Genomic DNA, 25,166 nt, shown 5'->3' on the forward strand with positions numbered 1-25,166 from the left:
ATATGTATAAAGTGGCCACGGGTTATGGAATTTCTGCCTTGGAACTCACTGACCTGAGGCTCCTGCTTTTAAAAATGCCAATACATATTTTTATGGAGAGTTTATTGTGCCTTTTATTCAGCAGAAAGGGTCATTCATCATCCAAGTCTTTGCTTCTTTATAGCTTGGCCCCTACAGCCAAACTTGGAAGTACACCACTGCTGTTCATGCAAAGCCTTGAGCTTAAGCCCAAACTGTCAATTTGCTTAGATAAAACTGTATTTTATTTCACATAAAAACCCAGAATCAGGGTGAAATTGTCATATTTCAGGGAGAACATCCAATCATATTCTGTTCTTACTGGAAACATTACATTTCTGAATCTCTTTCCTTTGAACCTTCCTACAAGTTGAGAATGTTTGGCAGGCACCTTGTTTAGCTTGAAATTTCGGGTTATGTTGGTTTTATTAAATAAAAACACACAGCAGAACAAGTCATATGGGCAATGAAACGCTTTAAATATCCGTTCTTTCTAGAAAGAAAGTACCTATTGTTTTAGCTTTGCACGGAAAAACAGTGTTCTAACGTAATGAGATTCCTCAGACATAAGACATTGCAGAACTGGCAAGATTCCACCATGAGCAGGCCTGGTGCTTTAGCTCCAAACAGATCACTGAGATATTTGAGGAAAGTGATAAACCCCTTTCTATTGCTGGTCAATGGGTTTTATATGTCAAATAACAAACGAACCCATGACAGGACAAGCTGTGTTTTGCCAATGGCTTCAACAACCTATTGCAAATGACTCTTTCTTTCTAGATGTCTTCTAGATCTTCTCAAAAAGCCATTTAAATCATTTTGCTGTCACATGGTATAACTCAATCAGTAAAGGCAACGCGCACCTATATACTAAACCCCTCAAGCCTATTTTCTAAATTGATTAGTAAGTGATACGTTACATTTTTAACATCCCTTTATTCAAATCAAAGCAACAGATGATGAACAAGATGAAAAGAAGTTCTAACTCTGGTGGACTTATTACAACCATAGGGGTAGTCTCACATTCTGTTTAGGTGACAGAAACAAGCCAGTGCCTGTAGACTTAAAACAGAGGAGTAATATGTAGGATAGGGGCAGCTAAAATATTGTTCTTCTCAAATTAGCAACTTTCAACATCTAAGGCAGGAGTGCCCATACTTTACTAATGTGAGGTCTACTAATGATGTTGTCTCATTAGGATCTACATCCATAATATCACTGTTAGAATTCTGTTCCATGGAAATATTACTATATAAAATATATTGATTTATGAGAAAATGTATATAGTTATATTTAACAAACAACTATTACTTATGTAACCTTAACATAAATATCTGAATGAAAAACATGAAACAGGAGGGTGATTTAGAAAAGCTGCTTGTTGACAGTGCCTTGAGATCTAAAGGTCTACTGGTAGATCCAGATCTACCTTTTGGGCACCCCTAAACTAAGGTCAAGACAAGATTCCTCCCAGAATGGCATATAAATATTAAATAAACCCAATAGGCTGGTTTTGCTTCCAATAAGGATTAATTATATCTTAGTTGGGATAACGTTCAAAGTACTGTTTTAGTATTACAGAGAATAAGGAAATAATTTTAAAAAATCTGGATTATTTGGATAAAATTGAGTCTATGGGAGATGGCCTTTCTGTAATTCTGAGCTTTCTGGGTAATGGGTTTCCAGATAACGGATCCCATGCCTATATTAGTGCTTTTTTAAAGCATAATTAGAGTCTACTTCCTTAAAACCATGAATACTATGAAATTTATAAAAAAAAATGCTGAACGATGCCCTAAAAATATCTCTAAAACTTCTAACATTTTTAGTTTTTCGGACAATTACTGGCGAAAAAAAGTCTGAATGGTTAAAAAAAGGTCCAATAGGATCAATGCAGCATCCAACTATGGGACCATGACTGTTTTTACTTGGAGAAGTATTTGTATGATGAATATTAGAGTTTTAAATATTTGGTAAAAAACATGAGTTTTTAGAAAAAAATATGATCCGTGAAAAAAAAGGAAATCCGAATGTTTGTAAATCAACCTCAAAGAGAACTAAGGGAGTCAAAGCGTTATTGTGTTTGGGGTTGCTGTAGAAGGGGATGTAACAACACATGATGGAAAATGGACTTGCCAACTATTCAAAATGCAAAAGAACATATTAAATGTTCTGAAGGGGCAGGGGTGTAATACAGGTATGTGACCTGTTATCCAGAATGCTAGAGACCTGGGAATTTCCCGGATAGTGTCTATTTCCTTAATTTTGAACTTCATACCTTAAGTCTACTAGAAAATCATAAACACATTAAATAAACCCAATAGGCTGGTTTTGCTTCCAATAAGAATCAATTATATCTTAGATTGGATCAAGTACAAGGTACTGTTTTATTATTACAGAGAAAAATGTAATAATTTTTAAAAATTCTGATTATTTGGATAAAATGGAGTCTATGGAATTTGGAATTTTCTGGATAACGGATACCATACGTGTAGTATTACAAGCAGATTTAGAAATACCGGTAGATATCTGGCCTATCCTAAAATGTGTCTGCAGATCCAAAGAAGCCCACACCACCCAGGAATAAGCAGGCGCCACATACAAACCACTACCTTCCTAAGAACTTGCCTTTGCCAGTACGGATGTAACGTAATAGATTTGATTTCCTGACTACCTTTTGGCTTTATTCGTGTAAAAACAAAGTCATACCATATTTATTAAGACAAACAAATGAGCAAAAAAACGAGGATGGAAAATTGGCTGCTTACTCCCGAAATCCTGCCAGGCCCAAGAGCTGTGACTCAACGTAAACTTTACAAACTTGCTAATGTTGTCAGCTCCATCCTATAATAAAACGTTTCCTCTCTCCCTCCGCACGGGGGGCTCCAACAACCTACGGCATGAGGTAAATGTTTAAACCGGTTTCTGTTTTTTAAATCTCCAAACACAAGCAGCGGATGAAAAGAGAGGAAGGAGATTTATTGCCAGCTGGGTAATAATCAACTGCTACTAGTATTAAGAATTTGTGATCAAAGTCTTAATATACTCGCTGCACTAAATAAGCTTTTTACGCAGGAAGTTCATGGCCCTTACAAGTGTTCTCAGGCAAACAAAACACTTGCCAACTCGGCTCAGTGGAACAAAAGACATTGTTAATTTATGGGGGCCCCACAGGCTTTTACACTTTTTCTTCTGCCACTAAAGTAGTTCAATAGAGCCAACTGCCTACAAATATTTGCCTTTCTACTTCTGTTTTTTTGTAGATGGCTATGGGTTGAGGCTGAAATAGAATATGTTTGCACTGTCCAGTAAAATATACACATCTGTTGGATATATATTTTCCCCCGTCCTGGTGTCAGAGAAACAGGTTTTGTTCCCAAACAGTAAAAACATCTAAGAAGGAGAGACCCGTGGGCTGAGGACAGCTAATTTATCACCGCTGTATGTTTTTATTCCATTCCAGCTACACAGGGTTTATAGGGGTTACACGTCATGTGGCAGATTCAGGTTTTAGACTTTGAGCCATTTCATGCACTAATTATCTGCACATATAATAATAAATAGGCTAATGTACCCTCTGACTTGGCTGTAATTTGACTCGTAGCCTGATTGACATCAAATCAAAACAGTTCTGGAAGATCTCAAAATAGGCGGCGTATTGCAATTAATCAATGATTTATATACTTTTTAATTGCTACTCCAATTAAATTATTTAAAAGGATTTTAAAAGTCACTAAAGGCAGCATAACTAAACTGTAAATTTGGGTATGCTTCTCAGTTAAATACATGGCCCAAGTATAATATTATAGGGTTATTTATGACCCCCCCCATCTTGATCGAGAAGAGCAGAGAAAAGAAGGTACATGTAGGAGTGGGAAAGGGTGAGTGGAGGGGTTTTGTGGCTGGGGTGCCAGGGCCCGCACCCCCTCAGGGCCCCCCGCGCGCCACTGACACATGCGGCCAAATGTGGCCGTACTGAGGGGGCGGGGCCCAGCTGCGCGTCACGCACCAGGGCCCGTCCCCCTCTAGTGACGCTACTGACCCCAAGGCTGCAGCCTTAGTGGGCCTGGACCCTAGCATTGCCACCTTTCCCCCCGACTAACTCTGGGGGAGACGGGGCTGTGACACAGAGGGGGTGGGGCTGTGATGTGTGTTGGCAGGGCTGTGCCATCGTGAGTGGGGCTACGGCATGACGACCACCAATTGGATAATCACCATGTCAATTTCAGGAAATCCTGTCCGGTTTTGCTATTTTGGAAAAAAACGGGCAGCCAGCTTTGACCCTAAAAAAGGGGCTGTCCAGGTCAAAACTGGACAGGTGGCAACCCTACCAGTAGGGGTGCCACATTTACTGGAAAAAAATACCAGCCTTCCTATATATTTATCTTTTTTCCCTATTAATAACATTGGGATCAACCATCATTTTTACTGGCCAGGCCAATAAAATACAGACCAGACCCCCTCCCAGTCCAACGCTGTTCACAGCACACTTTGCACTTCTGTATAGTTGTTTTTGTCGTCAATACCTGCCTCCTCCTGTTGAGTGAAGTTACACCTATTGACAGGTGGATCCCTGGAGATACCTCTACCACCAAACAAGGTGGTAGCTCCAAGGTTCCCACGGTTACCTGCATCAATTTCTGCAGCACAGTTACAGGGTACATGTGTCGAAGTGCAAGCAGAACTGCGTCAATATTGACCCAATGGCCACAGTTACACCAGACACAGGTCCCACTGGCAACTGCAATAAAGCTGTAATTATGGGGGGAAACACTGCACTGAGGATAACATTGCGATTGAATCCAAAATTGCATTGTGAACACTGTTATTAACTGGCTTTATTTATATGTTATGATGCCACAATAGAGATCATTGTGGAGTTCATATGTTTCTGTAACTTTATTCCCAGAGCTCTGAATTCACCCAAAACCTTGTTTAGAGGCTGATACCTGTGTCCCATTTGTAACTTTATTCCCAGAGCTCTGAATTCACCCAAAACCTTGTTTAGGGGCTGACACCTGTGTCCCATCATGATTAGAAAATAATCCAGTTACAACTCCATAAACCAAAATTGCAAATTTCCTCCATTGTGAGTTTCTAAAGCTTGAAACTTGCAAAAGGTTCTATAGAATAATGGTAAGAACAGAAGCTGGGGAGGTCCCTTCCTGCTCTTCTACAAAAGCCCTAATATATCACTTTCTACTCATCAATAGAACGACCCTCAACAGCACCGTCCTGTTTCTAAAGAGAAGACCTCCTACTGACTGAGCACACTCTACAGATGCCGGCTGCAAAGCAGCTCAAGGCCTGAGAAAGAAAGATTTCTAAACAATTTGCTTTAACATCAAGAAGGTAAACAATTGGTAGCATTTAAATAATGACAACAAATGTGTTGGGATGGAATGGTTAGAGGCGAGTCTACCTTGGGGTGCTGGAAAATGTAGCATGACAGCTGGTTGGCCAGTGCTTAAATTAATTTAAGGTGATGTTGAAACTATGGCTTTTAGTTGTAGTTTTTTTGTTACTGTAAAAATATCACTAGATAAAATTGCCTCTAGGGAGCACTCCAAAGATCAACTGTGTGCTGCACATGAAAAACTGCTCCGGATAGCATCAAAATCAATTATTCTTGTGTAAGGCACGGAGCTCCACATAGAGTAAAAAATTCAATGTTTTTCGTCCATTAAAATATTACAAAAAATCAATGCCATAAATCGCCTGTAGTGCACAGAACCATTACGCTTGACGCGTTTTGTAACCCTCCAGCCACTTTCTCAACAGCTTAACAGTTCATACTCAATCAGGGTTTTTAAATCCTCCAAAATACCCAATCAGGGTTTTTAAAATTTTTACTACAAATGTATAAAGTATTTGTCTGTCCAGCGGTAATAGCAGATCTAATTGAACCCGTGGTTGGTTGTTTTGGGATGCCCATGATACAGGTATGGGATCCGTAATCCGGAAACCCATTATCCAGAAAGCTCCGAATAACAGAAAAGCTTTTCCCCATAGACTATATTTTATCCAAATAATCCACATTTTTCGAAATTATTTTCTTTTTCAGTGTAATAATAATAATAAAACAGTACCTTGTACTTGATCCAAACTAAGATTTAAATAATACTTATTGGAAGGAAAACCAGCCTATTGGGTTTATTTAATGTTTGCATGATTTTATAGAAAACTTAATGTATGAAGATCCAAATTCTGGAAAGATCTGTTATCCAGCAAACCTCAGGTGCCTGCATTCTGGATAACAGGTACCATACCTGTACTACATAAGCTCCAAAAGGCTTATCCAAGGTAGAAACAATTGGAAGGCCAAATATTCAATCTAATGTACTCACAGTGCGGTTCATAAGGGGGCGGAGGATTTCCGCACGGGACACACTCCATGTCTTGAAAACCACCAAGTTTAGTTTTTCTATAAAATCTGCAAAGAAAAAAAAAAGTATTTAGAGCAAATTACAGTTTGGGAGCTGTATAGTTTCACAAGCTTGTTAGATGTGTGTGTTTCATTTCCTACTTGAAAATCGTAAATTATGGGAATGGAAAAAAAACGGTTTCACAGTCATTAACTGAAATGCGAGCGTTTCACTGCAAGATGTTAAGTGAAATATTGGGTTTTATTTGAGTTGAACTGCTCCAACTGAATGGCTGGGATGTTAAATCACAACAACAAGTTAAATTTCCATGCAACGGAGGATGGAGGTATATAAAAACCTGCTGGATTTCTGCATTCACATCAGGTGATTGTACAAAACTTGATACAGCAAAAAAAGAGAATAGAAAGAATTTCACTAGTTTCACGCACGTTAGTTTATACGCACTTCACTTCTCCCAAGAACAGCATCCTCTCCATTCTAAACCCGGCCAAGAGACCAGAAACCGAGACTGTCCTCATAACAGTTTTATCCCAAGCACGGCATACACAGCTGCTGCTGATCAAGCGGCCCAGATGGCAAGTCCTAGGTCACAGACACTGGCCACGTTATTAAAGGGCCATTATACTTTTGGTTTACTACCCTTTGGATTTGCCAGCGGACTATATAATTATTTTCCTCTTGTATTATTGTTTGTGTTTTTTGAGTTAGCTTTTTATTCAGTAGGGGTTTGCAATTTGAGCAGTTTGGTTGCTAGAGTCCAAGTTACCCTAGCAACCATGCATTGATTTGAATATGAGACCAGTATATGAATAGGAGAGGGCCTAAAATAGAAAGATGAGTAATAAAAAGTAGCAATAACAATACAATTGTAGCCTTACAGAGTATTTGTTTTTAGATGGGGTTAATGATCCCCTTTGAAAGTTGGAAAGAGGCAAGCTGGAGAAGAGGTGCTTAAAGGAGAAGGAAAGCTCCAAGACAGTTTATTGCCAACAGATTAGACACAATAGTGCAAGCTAGAATGCTATATTTATTCTGCAGAATGCTTTACCATACCTGAGTAAATAGTTCTAGACACTGTCTCTGTTTGTTTAGGATAGAAGCTGCCATATAAGCTTGGTGTGACATCACTTCCTGCCTGAGTCTCTCCGAGCTCACGAACAGCTCTGAGCTCAGATTACAGCAGGGATGGGAGGAGGGAGGGGGAGAGGAGCAAACTGAGCATGCTCAAGCCCTGCCCTGGAGGTTTAAGATGAAAACAGGAAGTCTGATACAGAAGCCCATGAGTACACAATAGAAGGAAAGAAATGTGGTGTTTCTTTTGACAGAGGACTCAGAGCAGCATTACTTTGAGGGTTTACTGGTGTATTAATATAGACCTTTCTGATAAAGCTTACTTAGTTTTAGCCTTTCCTTCTCCTTTAAGGGGTGATATGATAACTTTGTATAAATATATAAGGGGATCATATAATAATCTCTCTAATGCTTTATTTACCAGTAGGCCTAGCCAGCTGACAAGAGGGCACCCATTCCGATTACAAGGTTCCGCCTATTAGGGATGCACCGAATCCACTATTTTGGATTCGGCCGAACCCCTGAATCCTTCGTGAAAGATTTGGGCAAATACTGAACCAAATCCTAATTTGCGTATGCAAATTAGGGGAGGGAAGGGGAAAACATTTTTTACTTCCTTGTTTTGTGACAAAGTCATGCGATTTCCCTCCCCACCCCTTTGCAAATTAGGATTCGGATTCCGTTGAGCTGGGCAGAAGGATTCGGTCGAATCCTGGCTGAATCCCGAACTGAATCTTGGATTCAGTCCATCCCTAGCCTAAATATTGGAAAGGGGTTTGTTACATTGAGAGCTGTGAAGATGTGGAATTCTCTCCCTGAATCAGTGGTACAGGCTGATACATTAGATAGCTTTAAGAAGGGGTTGGATGGTTTTCAGCAAGTGAGGGAATACAGGGTTATGGGAGATAGCTCATAGTACAAGTTGATCCACGGACTGGTCCGATTACCATTTTGGAGTCAGGAAGGAATTTTCCCCCCTCTGAGGCAAATTGGAGAGGCTTCAGATGGGGTTTTTTGCCTTCCTTGGGATCTGGCAGTTAGGCAGGTTAAAAAAAGTTAAAAGGTTAAACTTGATGGACGTGTGTCTTTTTTAAACCTAACTTACTATGTTAGTATATCACTTTGTAAGAAAAAGGCAGACAATTAAAAAAAAACCTATACAAATAAACAATGAAGACCAATTGAAAAGTTGGTCATTCTATAACATACTAAAAGTTTTTAAAGGTGAACCACCCCTTTAAACTGTCACCATAAGTATTCCAAAGTCCCAAGTTCAACAGTGCAATAAAATGAAACCATAGAGAAGTCTACTGAAGCACCATTTTATAGAGTCTCCCCATTTGTGTAGCAGGCGAAATGGGACACATAAGGGTGGAGCACAATAGCAATGCTGTGTATAGTCGTTAAGAAAGTGGCATTCAACTTCTGGGATCAGAAAAGAAACGGAGAAGAGAAAACAAGAGATCCTCAAGAAAGAAAGAAAAAGAAAGAAATTCATCAGGCTATGGCATTACTTTCCAAGGGGATAATTGCAACACGGTAACACTTTTTCAAGAGCAAAACAAACACCAAGCAATGAAAGCACAATACATTACACGCTAAACATTCGAAAATGTGAAGTGTAAAAGGCTGCGGTTGTTTTGGCGAGAGTTCAATCGCTCTGTGGAGGGTCTTAAGTATGGGAAAAATCATCAGGTCCCGGCTGAAACGCTCTCCTGAGTTATCTTAAGAGGCACTTACTTGTATAAACAAAAGAGATAGCTACAGACTGATATATAGTATATATATATACATATATCCCCCAGCACACCCAGACGTTCCTCTAAGTGTAATTATTTGGACACACGTACGCATAGTTTTGCTGCATTCCTTGCAAAATGGATAACGGGAACATTAGTAGCAGAAATCTGTGCTGTTTCTAGTACAGGCAAGTCTGACTGCTGTCCTTCATGTCTATTACTACTTTTTCAGAGGGATGTAAAAGCAAAATGAAAGTTATGCACAATGGCTGATGTTTTATTACACATTGTAAACGGGTTCAAAGTTATTTTTTTGTACAACTACGTAACTACTACTGAAAATCAGCTACAGTCCTGCACGGAACCAATTTCTAAGACCCGACCCGAACCTGCAGCCCGTGACCCGTACCGCAACCCGCATATTTACCCAATTTGATCTGCTACCGTACCCGCAACTGCCTTATCCGCAACTAGGGTTGCCACCTGGCTGGTATAACACCTGCCAATGCTGGGGCCGGTATTACAATTTGTAATACCCTTAAGAAAAGCCCTTCTCCTTTGTTGGAAACTTACCTTTTATTCATCTTCTGGGCATCTTGCCAAGTGACCCGCCCCTTTTTAGCGTCAAGGCCCCCCTCGGCCCGCTCCTTTTTGCATTCCTCGACTCCGGCCCTTTTTGCATCACAGCCCGTCCCTTTAGTTCCCGCCCCCGCCACTGACCGGCAAGTTGTTTTTTTTAAAAGGTGGCAACCCTATCCGCAACCCAACCCGTAACCATCTAACAGGAAGTGATGTTACTGCAAACTGGAAGTTACATCATCAAAAGTGGGCAGGGACAGAAAAAAAGAGTAAAATATAGACAAAATAACATAAAAAAAATTAGCGTAGACCCGCGACTCACAGACTGCCATCTATACCCGCACCTGAAAATCCTACCCTCATTCCGCAGGGTGCCTGCTTTTTTTGCCGGTAGCCCACGGGTACCTGACCCGCTGCAGGACTCTAGTAACTGCAGCCTCCCCGTGTCTATTCTCTACCCTGCTGATGCTGACTTTTGAAACAACGTAGCAGAAGTAAGCTAATAAAAGCGGTGGTTCACCGATAAGTTAACTTTTAGTATGTTATAGAGTGACCAATTCTAAGCAACATTTCCATTGGTCATTAAAAAAACTGGAAAGAGTCAAATCTTTTAAAAATTATTAAAAACTATTAAAGAAAATGACTAATAGTTTTTAAAAGATTTGACTCTTTCCAGTTTTTATATGGGGATCGCTGACCCTATCTAAAAAACAAATGCTTTGTAAGGAGGTTGTAGTCAGCCAGTGGATAGGCAGATGGGCAAGAAAGGGTTGGGTGGCAAGTGGGTGCAAGAGGTTCTTGCTTTCGGTGGCAATACATCTAATCCCGGATTTGTTTACTATGAAAACTTTTTATTTTAGGATTACTTTCTTTTTTCTTTGGAAAATTATGTACAACCAGTTGTCCTAGGGCTACTGACAGCACTACAGCTCCCATCATCCTCTGCCTAAAAGCAAAGGATTTCGTTTTATACTAGAATGCACAAAATCACTGTGCAGGTATGGGATCCGTTATCAGGAAACCCATCATCCAGAGGTCAACCATAAAGTCCATTTTATCAAATAATTCAAAAGTTTAGTGATTTCCTTTTTCTCTGTAATAATAAAACAGTAGCTTGTACTTGATCCCAACTAAGATATAATTAATCCTTATTGGAAGCAAAACCAGCCTATTGGGTTTATTTAATGTTTACATGATTTTCTAGTAGACTAAAGGTATGAAGAACGAAATTATGGAAAGATCCGTTATCCAGAAAACCCCAGGTCCTGAGCATTTTGGATAACAGGTCCCAAACTTGTATAAGGCACATGCTGCTCCTTTCCAGTTAGAAATAAAAGTCCCAGAATGAGTAGCAGACAGATTCATACAGTATTTAAAGGCAACAACCTGCTGAGTGTTTTTTCATGGGCCAAGTGGAACTAGATTCTTTTACTGGTTCAGCTTTAGGAGAGGATTTTGAACAAGAATTACTTGAAAAAAGAAAAATCAGTTTTCTTTAGGGTAAGGACAGGAATTGAGCACATTCTTTTTCGGAGGCAACTGTTTTCATGTTGTAGCTTCGTCTTTCATTTCTGTAATGAGCCAGAGTATATTTCTGTTTGTGAAAACAAGTCGTTAGTTGGAAATTAGGGCTGCTAATGGGATTCAGCTGTGACAGGAGTGAGAAACTATTTCTGTCAAGAGGGAATTGTGGTTTTGCCGGTAGCATTTCATGCACTGAGCTGGATGCGGAAAAAAAAAAACGGCACCCACCAGATATTATGCCTACATGTTCACTTGTCTGGACCGACACTCAGAGCAAGAAATGTAGAAAATCCACACAGTGTCAGTTATGTACAAAAACAGTATATACTATAATGTACAGTTACAGTGTTGAACTGGGACCACTACACAACCTGATACAGGCATGGGATCTGTTACCTGGAAACCTGTTATTTAGAAAGAACCAAATTATAGGAAGGTCATCTCCTATAGACTCCATTTTAATTAAATAATTCACGTTTTTATTATTTCCTTTTTCTATGTAAAAATGAAACACTACCTTGCACTTCATATAATTAATCCTTACTGGAGGAAAAACAATCCTATTGGGTTTTTTTAATGTTTCAATGAATTTTAAGAAGAAAGTGGACCTGTCACCCAGACACAAAAATCTGTATAATAAAAGTCCTTTTCAAATTAAACATGAAATCCAATTTCTATTTTTTATTAAAGCATTCATAGCTGTTGTAAGCTCATTTAAATATCTCAGCTGTCAATCAAATATTGTCTGCCCCTCCTCTGTGCCTTAAGCATAGAGGTGGGGCAGAAAATTACTTTCACTTTCCATTCAGCACTTCCTACATGTCACTGCTCTCCCCACATTCCCCCGTTCTGTTCACCGTTTAATTGTGTAGCCTGTTTGCTATAATTTTGAATTCCCAGACTGAAGGAAACAAGATTCAAATAATTTATACAGTGTAATTAAATTTCATTTTGCTTGACTAATGTGATAAAATAGGATTTTTAATAATTTTTTTGGGTGACGGGTCCCCTTTAAGGTAGAGTGATCCAAATTATGGAAAGCCCCTTATCCAGAAAACCTCAGGTCCCAAGCATTCTGGATAAAAGGTCCCATACCTGTATTGAGAGCCCACTCTCACAGACGGTGCGTCTGGTGCGCTCCCCTCTTTATATACCTGCACCGCTGTGATGTCACAAAAGGGGACAGGGACTGTGCGAGTACATAAAAAGTCGCACGCAGAGGCGGAAGTGGGGGCAGAAGACGGCCACGGGCAGGGTGAATGGAAGCAAATGTTCAGTCCGAACCCGCCCAACCCGCGGGTCACAAGTCCACTGGGACCCCACAATAGCCCATCCGGCAGCCTTTCAGACAAGATACAGCGTGATTTAATTTTGGGACTTTGCCGATTCACTAATGGGTGCTGGAGTAAATTTGCTACTGAAGGAGATAGACTCTAGCGATACTTCGTACGCTGACACCAGACGAATTTTTGCTCTGGCGAATGGACATAATTACGTAAATTCACTAAGATGCGGATTTTACTGAACATTACCTCTTGCGCCAGACTTGCCTTTGCCACCTCAGACCAGGGAAGTGCTATAGAGTAGATAGGACTTCCTTAAAAAAAATATTTCTAAGTCCCAAAAAAACGCTGGCGACTTTTCAGGGTGATAGGCTGCAAAAGATCATAAATTTTTTTTAGGGTAACGGTCTTCCCCCCTACATTTACACTGGGCACATGTGTAGGGCAATATAACAACTTTATTTTCTTTTATTAAGGTTCCCTGGGCTTGTGTAGTGTAATGTATTGGCTGCAACATATATGTCCTTTAAAATGTAACTTCCCGCCGTATGCAAATTAGCCAACGCTAGCACAACTTCGCTTTGCTTGCCGCAGTAACGCTAGTGAAACTTCACCATCGTTCAACGCCCTGGATGCAACTTCGCATTTTAGTGAATTAGCGTTGTCCTGGTGAAATTTCGTCTGGCGAAGTGTGGCAATGTGAGCGAAGCCATCGCTGGTGAATTTCTGGAGGTTAGTTAATAGGCCCCCATGGGTTTTCCAGAAACGGGATCATTCCTACTTGAAATTAATTTAGCTATTAAATAAACCCAATACATCTGTTTTGCCTCCAGTAAGGATGAGCTGTTTAATTATAATCTAAATGGGATGGCCATCCAGTAATTTGGAGCTTTCTGGATAAGAGATCCCATAGCTGGATATGTTCTACAAACACATTTATATAACTATATATATTTACAAACATACTCATGCGTTTGAACATCACAGGCACACGAAGACTGTCTAAAATGCAGATGAGAATGGAGGTATCCTATTCAAACCACCACAGACCAACAAATGTATTACAATGAATTCGGACTATGATATTTTATATTTATTCCATAAATGTAGCCGAGCACTTGACAGACTTATTGAAACTTTTCATGGTACAGGAACAGCATGACCAAATTCCTGCTGACTTCAGGAAACTGCCTAAGAAACTCTTAAATGCAGGAGACTGTAACACCCCAGGCGTTCAGACAAAGGGTAGGAGTGTGGGAAAACCGTGCAATGAGCAGAAACTATACATTGTATTGTGTAAGTGTGCTCTGTAATGACAGCTATTTAAAAGCAATAGACTGGGAGTTCATTCATTAAATTCAACCACATAGTCCATAGAAACGATGGAACGCTGGGTGCACGGCCTGCGGTTTAGCCATCCTATTATTGGCTGTATGTCAGAATCACTTTCAGTTTTATAACTGGCAGTTGTTTCCTGAGCACATATGGACACCAGGGCACTCCCCTCCTAAATAAGAAATTATTCAATGATGTCTACTCTTCCATAAAAGAGATTGTTCACTTTACATTAAAGGTTTTTTTTAAATGAGAACTAAAGCTTAACTAAAGAAGTAGGCTAAAAATGTTGTAGATTATGTTTTGGGATTCTGTACCAGCCCAAGGCAACCACAGCCCTTTAGAAGTAAAGAGCTGTGTCTCCAAAGATGCCCCAGTAGCTCCCCATCTTCTTTTCTGCTGATTCACTGCACATGCTCTGTGCTGCTGTCACTTACTGAGCAGAGGGACCCACTCAAATAAACAGTGCACAAAGAATAGAAATCTTACAGTATACGGCTAATTAGTAATTAATACAGATAATTACTACATGGCAGCACAGAAACCAGTGCAATTAGCATCATAATTTAATAATCAGCCCTGTAGCATCAGCTTATATTACAGAGCAACCTCATTTTCTGATGGATAATTAGTGACGAGCCCTAAGCTTAGCTTCTCAACAGCTGCTCAGAGCCCACTGAGCATGTGAGTGTCACAGACACTTTCCAAGATGGTGACCCCCTGTGACAAGTTTGAAGTCCTGGATCATTGCTGCTATTGAGAAGTTGAAACTTTAGGCTGGTGCAATAAGTTCAGTACATAAAATATGGCATTTTTAGACACATTCATTTTTAGGGTTTAGTTCTCCTTTAAAAGATAAAAACCAGGATGGTGAGTCTGCTGATAAACAATCCTTGTCTGACATGTCCACTGCAAGCATCTGTTTTTCAGACTAACATCTTTAAAGACTAATGAGGGATACTGGAAGTCACATTTTCAAGAACAGCTGGAGGGCTGGGGCTGGACATCCTTGATTTAGGTTACCAAAGACAAGAACTGTCTTGAGTTTAGTTCTGAGGTTAAACCCCAAAGGAATGTCCAACAAGGCTTCAGCACAGAGGCAGCAGTGTCACGTATAACTTGTTTACAAGAACTCCAGCAGAGGGATACAATTAAACCAGAGGGAGCAGAAGCCTTCTTCTTTCAAAGGTGACTTAAGTTAGTAATTAGTCTTTCAGAGATTCCTTTGAACAAAGCAGATACAGTTTCCAAGAAAAACAGAAGCTGTAAAGGCTGCAGGCCAAAATAAGTTACTTTTTGAAAAAAAAAAATTCAAAAATGAAAGATATTTGGTTAAAACGTGAGGTGATCGCTGAGAGCAAAAGTGAAAATATCCAGCAAACATGTCAGTTATCTCTCCAGAGGGCTGTGTCACACATGGAGATTTCTTGCCGTTGCTTCCGGACCAGGGCCGGGCCAAGGTATTTTGGCACCCGAGGCAAGAGTTTCAATCAGTGCCCCCACCCGGTCCATTTCCCAACTTACCATTCATATTGCCCCATGTACCTGTGCCAGCAGCCATCATATTGCCCCTATTTGTACCTGCTCCAACGGCAGTCAAACCCTCAGATTGCTCCCTAGCCCCCAATCAGTACCTATGCCAGAGGCAGCTAAAATTCATAATTTTGCCCCTAATTTGTACCTGTGCCAGTAGGAGCCAAAAATCCATCATATTGCCATAAAGATGTGGGTACCTGTGCCAGCAACCATATTGCCCCATATACCTGAGCCAGGAGCAAAACCAATCCCTCATTTTGCCCCTGATCTGTACCTGTGCCAGCAGCAGCCAAAAAATCCACAAAATTTCCCCCAAATATGTACTTTTGCCAGCAGGAGCCAAGAGGGAGGTGGGGAGTGCTTTTGCGCGCAGTACGAATCACGGGCAAGAGGGGTTTGGAACGGGCAGTTTTATAAAATTGATACACTATTAAAGGCAAATCAAACCAGGGTTTGATAAAAAAGAAAAAAATTCCCCTTAAAAGTGCACCCCCCCATTATTGCACCCTAGGTGGGCGCCTACTCTGCCTACCCCTAGTTCCGGCCCTGTTCCCGACCCACAAATCACGGCAAAACAATGCCTGAAAAGGCGGACTATGGGAATATACTATATGGTAGCCTACAGTCACTATAATAGTGACTGTAGACACAACAGTCACTATAATAGTTTTGTGTTTTGTATACTACATTTCCCCCCAAAGACTTTATTCTCACTTTTAAAGCATTTTGGAACTACACCTTATCCCAAATTATTTAGAAGAATCTATTGCATCAGCTCTGATAAGAAAGTCTCAACATGTTGTAGAATACCTAAACCTACTTTTGCTTAAAGGGGACCTATCACCCTAAGAAATAATCCAAATTTCTTTTCTATCATGTTAGTTGAGCAAAATAAACTTTAGAAATACTTACCCAGGCAAACAATCTCCACACAATGCATTGCTTGTTGATGAACAGTTTGCTTTCTGCAGGCGGTTAACTGAAGCGCAGTCAAGGCAAGGTTTGCATTTCTGAAAGCCCCAGTCTTCCTTGAATCGGTTTGGCCTGCAGGGTAAGCACTGTGCATCTTCTCCATATCCAAAACCACATTCCTTAAAGAGAAAAATATTGGATATATTTATTAGTCATCCATGCTATATTCAGACACTTCCTGCTAGACATCTTGCAATATTTAATAAATGCATGCCCCCACATCAATAAGCCATTTCCACATGCTGGTTCCTTGCAAAAAAATTATCCCACTCATTGAGTGACACTGGGCTACAAAGTTGTCAAACAAGACAATAATCAATGACATGAACTAGAATAGAGACTGCAAATGTATTTTCATGAAAAACATATAACGTCCCTTAACGTGTGTTCCCTACTTCATAATTGTAAAGGCCCATACATGGGCCGATAAAAGCTGCCAACAGACCAAGTCAGCAGCATATTGGCCTGTGTGTGGGGCCATCCGTGGGGCATCAACCAATCAATATCTGTCCGAAAGTTGGGCAGATGCCGATCGAGCAGGGTAAAAAATGTCGTCCGCATCTGTTCGTTGATTCGGTCCCGCATTCTGACCACCCGTATTGCCTCCATTCTGATCGTTGGGCCCTATCAGCCCGATATCGCCCACTTTAATGTGGACATATCAGGGATATATCCGCTCGTTTTACGACACTGCCAAACGAGTGGGTCTCCCTGTGTATGACTACATTCAGTCCAAAAGAGTGAGGCTTGTAAGCAACACAGGATGCCTTTTCCTTAGTGAAAAAAAAGAGAGGTTTTCATTTTTTTCCCAGTTTTTCACCATGCCAGAATCATACTTTGTGGCGTCTAGAGAAGAGGAGACTAGAAGGCTGGAACTCAATATGAAGTGTGGTCTTGCAACCTTCTGTAAGATTCCAATGTTAATATAGAAAAGGCCTGATAACTGATGGTCTTTAGCTGTAGGTGAAGTAAACATTTGACAGCTGAAGGGTTTTATTTTGGGCAGTATCAATATAAAATTCTACTGTCACCATCTTTACCTACTGTCACCATGTTGCCCAATACCACCTAATATCTGCTTACCTAAAACAGTTTCTCAGCTGGGCCGCACTATCTACAGGGCTCAGGGTAATCACTTCTGTTTACAACTTCTTAAAAACAGCTGTCATGGCCCCAAAGGAGACATCTTGTTAAGGCAGATGTTTGGAAGCTCTGCTGTCCGGAAGCCGAAGCAATATAAAGGTTGTTTTTGTGTGATGAACGTAAGCATCTCAAATATAAACTGAGAAGCAAAACCAGCTGGTGTAAGCGGGTAAAGCAATTAAAGCCACTTCTTTCTGAACGAGGAAAGTAGGTCCAGAACTTTAATGATCTCTGGGGCTTACTGAAAACAAAGAGCTGTGTTTCCAGGCTCTGATGTGTTTCCCAGTGCTAATAATCTCCCTTACTTCTATAAGCAACAGCTAGTCATCCACTTTATTCGAGAAGCGGCCCAACATTTGAATGATAATAGCTTCTTGAGGATTCCCACTGCCTCATTATTACAAGCTTATGGTAGAGCTCTGTGAGGTAATCTAATTAAGCCAGCTATGTGAATGTTTAGAAGCTCAAGGCAAGCTCAGAGAGGCATTCCACTTAATGGTGAATGGAAAACTATACCTTTTTTATGTTTGCTGCCAAAAGGAACTGCATGTAGTGCAAACCAATGGTGGCAATGTGTTGGATGGGGGGGGGGACTTGCAATGTTGTGTAATAAAAAAAACCAAATCCCTTTGCATCCCAGATCAAATCACATTCCACTAAAGGCTTTTCTCTTCTGTTTGGGAGAAGGCCTGCATGGAATGAAACAGGTGCCTTGGCCTGGTCCCAGACTCATTTATCTGCTATAAAAACACATCTTTATTCTTATAGATTGATACCAAGTATATGCAGAGCTAAATCGTGTTATTCAGGTACAGAGAGCCCAGCCCTGCAAAAATCTATTGAGTATATAAAACACAAAATTATCACCTGCTCTAGTAACCCATAGCAATACATTCTGTGTTTGGCACCTGAAGGGCAGGAAGATTAAGTGGCTTTTATATGGCAATGAGGAATTTTTAACGTATATAATACTGGAATTAAACCCGTCTCCTCAAAGTCTACATCTGGATATACACATACCTCCCAACATTTTGGAAATAAAAAGAGGGACCAAAGAGTTGCCGTGAAACTTTATGAAAGTTTGAACATTTCTGTGTTTTTTTCCAGTTTTGCTATAGAAGCTGAATTGCCCTTTAGGGTAAGGACACACTGAGATTCAAGGCGACTAAATCTCCCTGAATCTCCAGGTATGACATTACCCTTAAACTGTGAGTCTAACTTTTCCCAAGGGACCTGTTATCCTATATTGTTACAATTACTTATTTTCTTATCTCAAAATTGTTACAAAACTATGTTATCTGCAGCTGTGGCTGTTCTGGGCTCTCTGTTAAAAGCCAATTAAGTTAGAAATTTTGTTTCTTTTTCTGGCGTTTCAGTGCAGAGAAAAACGGGACTTTCTAGTACAAACGAGGGACTGTGGGTTGAGCTGTCAAAAGAGGGATTGTCCCTCTAAAAACAGGACAGTTGGGACTTATGTATACACATATCTACTCATTTAGTAAGGCTAACAAACAAGTGTATCTTTTCTCAATCTGCCCACCCCATTGGTGGCCCAAAGGCCAATCAACAGATTACGAGGACCTGTGAAGGTCTACTGGAAAAGACAACATCCATGGCCTGATGCGATCCTTGCTCAGTGGCATATTCCAGCCATCCCAGGCCATATTTGAATGAGGCCCAAATTTGGGCGCATGTACTCCTATATGAATAATCCCTAGAGCTCTGGAGCCAGGGGGCTCGTGAAGCGACCGGGCGGTAGGACCCAGCGGCCTAGGGGGGCCAAGCCCAACATCCAGGCCTGGATGTGGTCAGAGATGTTGGTGGAAGATGTCATCATTTTGGGCTTCCAGAAGATATACAGTTTTTTACAAAAATAATTTATTGGTCATCTCTTTAAATCCCTTTTTAAATGTTAAAATATTTTGTCTAACACACTACACATCACGTAACTGGCCCTCTACTTTACACAGCATTGATGTAATTTAAACCATAACAAAAGCTTCCATAAATTGTGAAGCAATAGCAGCGCCATCACATATCTGCTTTTTTTGCGACCACTGCTACCCAGTTGCGAGTATACTCTGAGAGTATGTTTTTAGTAGAGATGCCAACCTGTATCTGGAGGGATCAGGGTGCATCTTATCCACGACCCCACAAATGCTTGACTGCTTTGGATGAATATTGGAGAAGGTGATACTTTGCAAATTACGGACAGCGAGTGATTACTGTGGGGCAGAAATGAGGGTGACTCCCAAAAAATAAAGGTAGGTTGACATGTCTGTTTTAGGTATGCACCAAATACAGGATTCTATGGAAGTGGTGGGAATCTTACAATTAATACTGCTATGATGTGATTGTTTATAAGACTGTAACATGTATACTGTGGTCTATACAGCAAATGATTTGCCCCCTACTGTAAAATATAAGGACCTTTTTAAGTCACCAAAGAGTCACCAAATCAAGTGCTTTTATACAGGCCATGGACCTCAAATGTAACTATATTTTACATAAGGGGTGCCTAATTTCTTTAAAAAATCATTTCAATTGATCATGTGACATCACCAGGAACCATTTATAAAGATACATTTTAAAGGTTATTCATGGCTTCTGTATATGCTTTTTTTTGTGTAGAGCGCAACCTCATTTTCAAAAAGTATTACAACATATGTGGGGGAATGTAATAAAAGTCGGTAACGGAAAAAATATTCGCAATGCGAAAAGTTATGCCTTTGTGCGAACAAATTTGCCTTTGCGCGAATTTAATGTAGCTTTTGCGAACCTGGAAACTGTTTAGCGACCACTTCCGACAGGGGAAGATTACTGAAAAAGTTGTTTGTTTCAAAAGATTACGACACCTTCAAGCTCTTCTTAAAATAGCAATTAAAATTCGCAATGCAATAACCATTTAAGGAAGAGTATTACATTGCAAAAATGCAAATTTTTATTTGTGCAAATTGCGACTTTTATTACATTCCCCCAATGGTGCCTTAATTTAATAAAAAAATGAATCACCCATTAGAAAAAGTAGGAGAAAGAAACCCAGCTGGCTAGCAGAACACAACATGCATCCGCCTGCTGAGAATAGAATGCTGTCTTCAAATAATTATTTTGCATATTAAGAAAAAAACGAAGCTAATTGGTTGAAAGGCTTACTTTGATACGAGTGCCAGGGAGTCAAGGCCTACACATTCACATTTAAATAGTTCTAGCAAAGAGCAGATTTCCTGCTTTCCATCTGAGGAAAGATTAGGGCTGAAGCCAAAGCAGGGGTATTCTTCCTGCAGTAGGATGTGAGACGGTGTGTAATACGGAGATTGTGCTTTAAGGCAGCCACATGCACAGAGCTCCGACATGTCGTCTTTGTGTAGGAGACATAAAAGCTCTTGAAGATTTAGAAACTCGCTTAAAGGCACATTGAGTCATACAAAACTCAGTTGTGAAATTCCGAAACCTTTACAAACGAACAAGCCCCACAGACAGCCTCAAAGGATTTCCAAGAATAGAGGACTTTAGGTTTCATTCCTAAGTAACAAATGCTAGTTTCCCCATCATAACAGATGCATTTCATAGATAACCCTCGTCCCAGGGGCAACTCTGCTGTTGAAACACAAGTAAAAAGTCAGCTTATGCTGCCGCCTGGAAAGTCATTCTGAATGCACTTAACTGTTTACATCATAATTGCCAAACATATTGCTAGTTGGTCAGCTAAATGATCTTGTCCATGAGCCAATAGTTTTTTTATTAGAAGTATATGGTTATATAGCCCATTGGTGGTCGTATTTTAGAGAAGTGATAGTTTAGCCAAATATAATTACGGTTGTGGAAGACATAATTAAAAAAGAAGATGGAGGTGATCCCACTGGTTTGTCAATCACCATACAGACTACAAGACAATGGACTCAATTCTATGGAAAGTACTTTGAGGTTTATTTAGAAAGATGGCACTAAACGTCATTGTGTGCTGTTATCATTCTGCCTCCAATGTATCTCCTCGCTGACGGTCCATATTATTGGTCTACATTGTCTTGCACTGAAAGTCCAATGACTTTATAGGTAAAATCAAACAAGCTTTGTTAGTAGAGTCCTCTGCTCAGGACTCAATATTCTGTTGGCTGACGACCCCAATTGACTGGCAGGATACCAATGGAACTGGCCATCAGAAATACAATATGGTTTAACCCAGGGGTCCCAAACCGTCGTTCTGTGGCCCAGAACCAGGCAGCGGACAGTATTGAACTGAGCTGCCGAGCCTAGCGGACAATTATTGCGGTGCACCAGAATTGGACGCTGACCCCATCCTTGCAAAAAAATTTGGCTCAAAAAATTTGCCTTTTTTATATAAATAAAAATTTGCCTTTTTTCCCCCAGGCCAAAAAAGTTTGGAGACCACTGGTTTAGCCTATCTGAGTACCTAGACGAACCTGCACTTAAAAAGTTTATTTTAGAATTTAATTTTGATTTGTATTTTTATGTTTTTCTTTTCTGGTTGAGCAGTACTTACTCCAGATGTTGAATGCTATCAATACCATATGTAATAACTGCATGTAAAAAATATTAGAAAAATATGGAAAAAATAAAGTTTAAAAAAAAAAAATATACAGGTATTTTTTTAATATTATTTTTGGACCAACTAGCTAGTTGGACTTCACGTGTCATCAGTCTTTTATACTAGAAGTAAATGAAACCAATTTATGTATTTTAAGGCAAAATAAAGTTGTCTTTAATCTAGAAGTCTAAACATTGACCTCATTGCTCAAATGTTTTAGGCTCAGCCTTGGTGTTTTGTCACACTTTGTCTCAATAGAAGAAAAGAAGGTGCAAAACACCACGTCATTGGCCAAAGTGCTACAGAAGAATTTTGCAAGGAGATATGGTTGTTTATGGTATTAAGACAAATAATGGCCCTCTGAGAAAAGTATTTTTGGCTTCAGTTGGTTTTAAGTCACATATGAATTTATGTGGAAATACTACAATACTATTGACTTTAAGTCACATTGCCCATTACAAGTGATGAAGTGGAGGCTGAACTTGGACTTGTGTCTTTTTTTCCAAACTCAACTATTATGTTACAGCATTCGGAAACGTGTTTAAAGTCTTGTACCTTTGATGGCTCCTTTCCAGGTCCACATTGTCTGCATGGCCTACAATTTCCAGTGTTATCAATATACTCCTGTTCTCTGCAGTCTCCAACTTCAGAAAGTGTTCTGCCAACCTAAGGGTCAAAAATGGAGAAATTTTAATAAAAATCATATATAGCCAAAAGATATAGATAAAACTTGATTTTATGCCACATCGTGTCCTGATGCGTTTCATATCTAGAGATATGTAATCATAGGCACATTTTCAAACCAAATGTTACAAAAATTTAAACCTCACAGGAGGATATGATGCAAAGATCAATCCCTCTCAGGATTAACCCTAGTTTAGTCACCCTGGTTTAGGAACTCCAAAAGAAGTCCTTTTAGCAAAAAAAAAAAATAACATAACCTATAGGTAACCTTGTATGTACATACATTTTTTGAAAAGTAGTTTTTCTGTGTCAGTACAGGTATGGGACCTGTTATCCAGAATGCTTGGGACCTGGATTTTGGATCTTCATATACTAAAAATCATTTAAACTTGAATTAAACCCAGAAGGCTTGTTTTGACTCCATTAAGGATTAATTATATTTTAGCTGGGATCCAGTACAAGGTACGGTTTTATTATTACAGAGAAAAAGGAAATCAAAATGAGAATTATTGATTAAAAATGGAGTCTATGGGAGATGGTCTTCCAGTATTTCGGAGCATTCTGGATAACGGATGCCATACTTGCATCACTTTAAGACCACTGAAAACTATTTAAACGTTACATAAACAGCATCAATAGGATTGTTTTACCACCAATATGAATTCATGCAGCGTAGTTTTGATCAAGGACAAGCTACGGTTTTATTATAACAAGGAAAATGGAAATCGTTTTTAAAAAATTGGAATTATTTGCTTAAATGGACAGTATGGGAGATGGCCTTCCTGTAATTTAGTCTTCTGGATATCAAGTTTCCAATGAAGAGATCCTATACCTGCACCTACAGACACCCAAACAGACATGAGCCATCTAACCCCCACTTTTAATAAAGAATACATGTGAAAATGCCTATTGTGCAATCTCACATGCCCTGAAGCATGTACTTTTTATATATGCAATACAACCCTTAAAACATGACAGTTACCTCTACAATATCTAATTATAAGCAGGGAGTTCAGTCTGCCACAGTAATATCCTTCTGAAAAGAGAGTGCAAGTAGAATTATGCGGAGGTCAGACTAAATGAAAAGATTTTGTACAACCCAGGGAATATCCTGGAGGCCCCCCACAACCCTTATCTCGTGTGACAATCTGTTTTAGGGCTGTGCTATTCTACTACACTAACTCTGCATCTTTAAAGTAACATCATGTCTAAGAACTTGGCTCCAAAGAAAAATAACAATGAAGAATTCTACAGAACATTAACGTAAGCTAGTCAAAACAAAAAATTACAGGTTGTTTGGATAAGAGAATCATTTTTATAGCAATGTCTTTCTATAAAGGGATGTGATTTCTTATTGTAGTTCTAGTCCAGTTATACGCTTACCTTCCAGCCCCTATATAAGTTTACAATGCGCTTTGTTGTTGTTTTTGATCAGTAAAATAATACATAGCCATGGCTTTCTCTCCATTAAACACCAGCAAACAAATTCTTCTATAGAATTTTGACAGGTTTTAGGTAGCAAAGTGTTCCATCCAAATGTTTACAATTTTTGCTAAATTGCTAAATTTTTATAAATCAAACATATCTGCAATCGGGGTTTTTTTTATGAATCAGAAGAAAACATCCAATCTTGATCACTCCCTTTGCTCCTAAGGGGTAAATTTACTAAACGGCGAAAAAAAATTCGCTAGCGGCAGCTTCGCAGCCATCGCAACACTTCGCCAGGCATAAATTCGCTAGGACAATGCAAATTTACTAAAATGCAAAATTGCGTCCAGGGTGCCGAGTGCTGGCGAATTTTCGCTAGTGTTACTTCAGCAATCAAAGCTAAGAAGCGCTAGTGTTCAATTCTACCTAGCGCAACTTCGTTAGAGGTCTTCGCTCAGGCTAATTTGCATATGGTGGAAAATTTAATGTTGAATGGACGAATATGTTGCAGCAAATACATTACACAAGTCCAGGGAATCTTAATAAAGACAAAAGAGTTGTTATAATGCCCTACACATGAGCCCACTGTATAGTTAATGTTCCATATGTTAGAAAATGTATGGGGGAACACGGTTACCCAAAAAAAGTTTTAAGGACTTTTGCAGCCTATCACTCTGAAAAAGGAAAAGACACCTGCGTTTTTTGGGACTTAGAAACTTTCCACTAAAAATATGATTTAAGTAACAGAAGATTGAGGAAGATCTATGCACTCCAATGCACTTCGCCTAGTTTGAACTGGGAAAGGCAAGTCTGTTGAAAGTGGTAATCAGTAAAATCCGCATCTTAGTGAATTTGCAGAGTAACGTCCATTCGCCGGATCGAAAATACCCCTGGCAATAGAGTGCAAATGACTGCTAGTTTC

The 25,166-nt window shown here is 39.7% G+C and overlaps 1 protein-coding gene across 2 annotated transcripts in view; it reads right to left on the reverse strand.

The window, feature by feature from the left end:
• Nucleotides 1-25,166, reverse strand: part of tnfrsf19.L (tumor necrosis factor receptor superfamily member 19 L homeolog) — a 56,478-nt gene that overhangs the window by 11,612 nt on the left and 19,700 nt on the right. For both annotated transcript variants that reach the window (XM_018247727.2, XM_018247728.2), the window contains exons 3-5: nucleotides 22,688-22,798; nucleotides 16,384-16,562; nucleotides 6,366-6,451 (exon numbers count right to left, since the gene is read on the reverse strand). In XM_018247727.2, coding sequence (XP_018103216.1) covers nucleotides 6,366-6,451; nucleotides 16,384-16,562; nucleotides 22,688-22,798 — 376 coding nt within the window. The remainder of the gene's footprint in view (nucleotides 1-6,365; nucleotides 6,452-16,383; nucleotides 16,563-22,687; nucleotides 22,799-25,166) is intronic.

This window comes from Xenopus laevis, chromosome 2L, assembly GCF_017654675.1.
Source record: "Xenopus laevis strain J_2021 chromosome 2L, Xenopus_laevis_v10.1, whole genome shotgun sequence".
In the NCBI taxonomy this organism is placed as follows: domain Eukaryota; kingdom Metazoa; phylum Chordata; class Amphibia; order Anura; family Pipidae; genus Xenopus; species Xenopus laevis.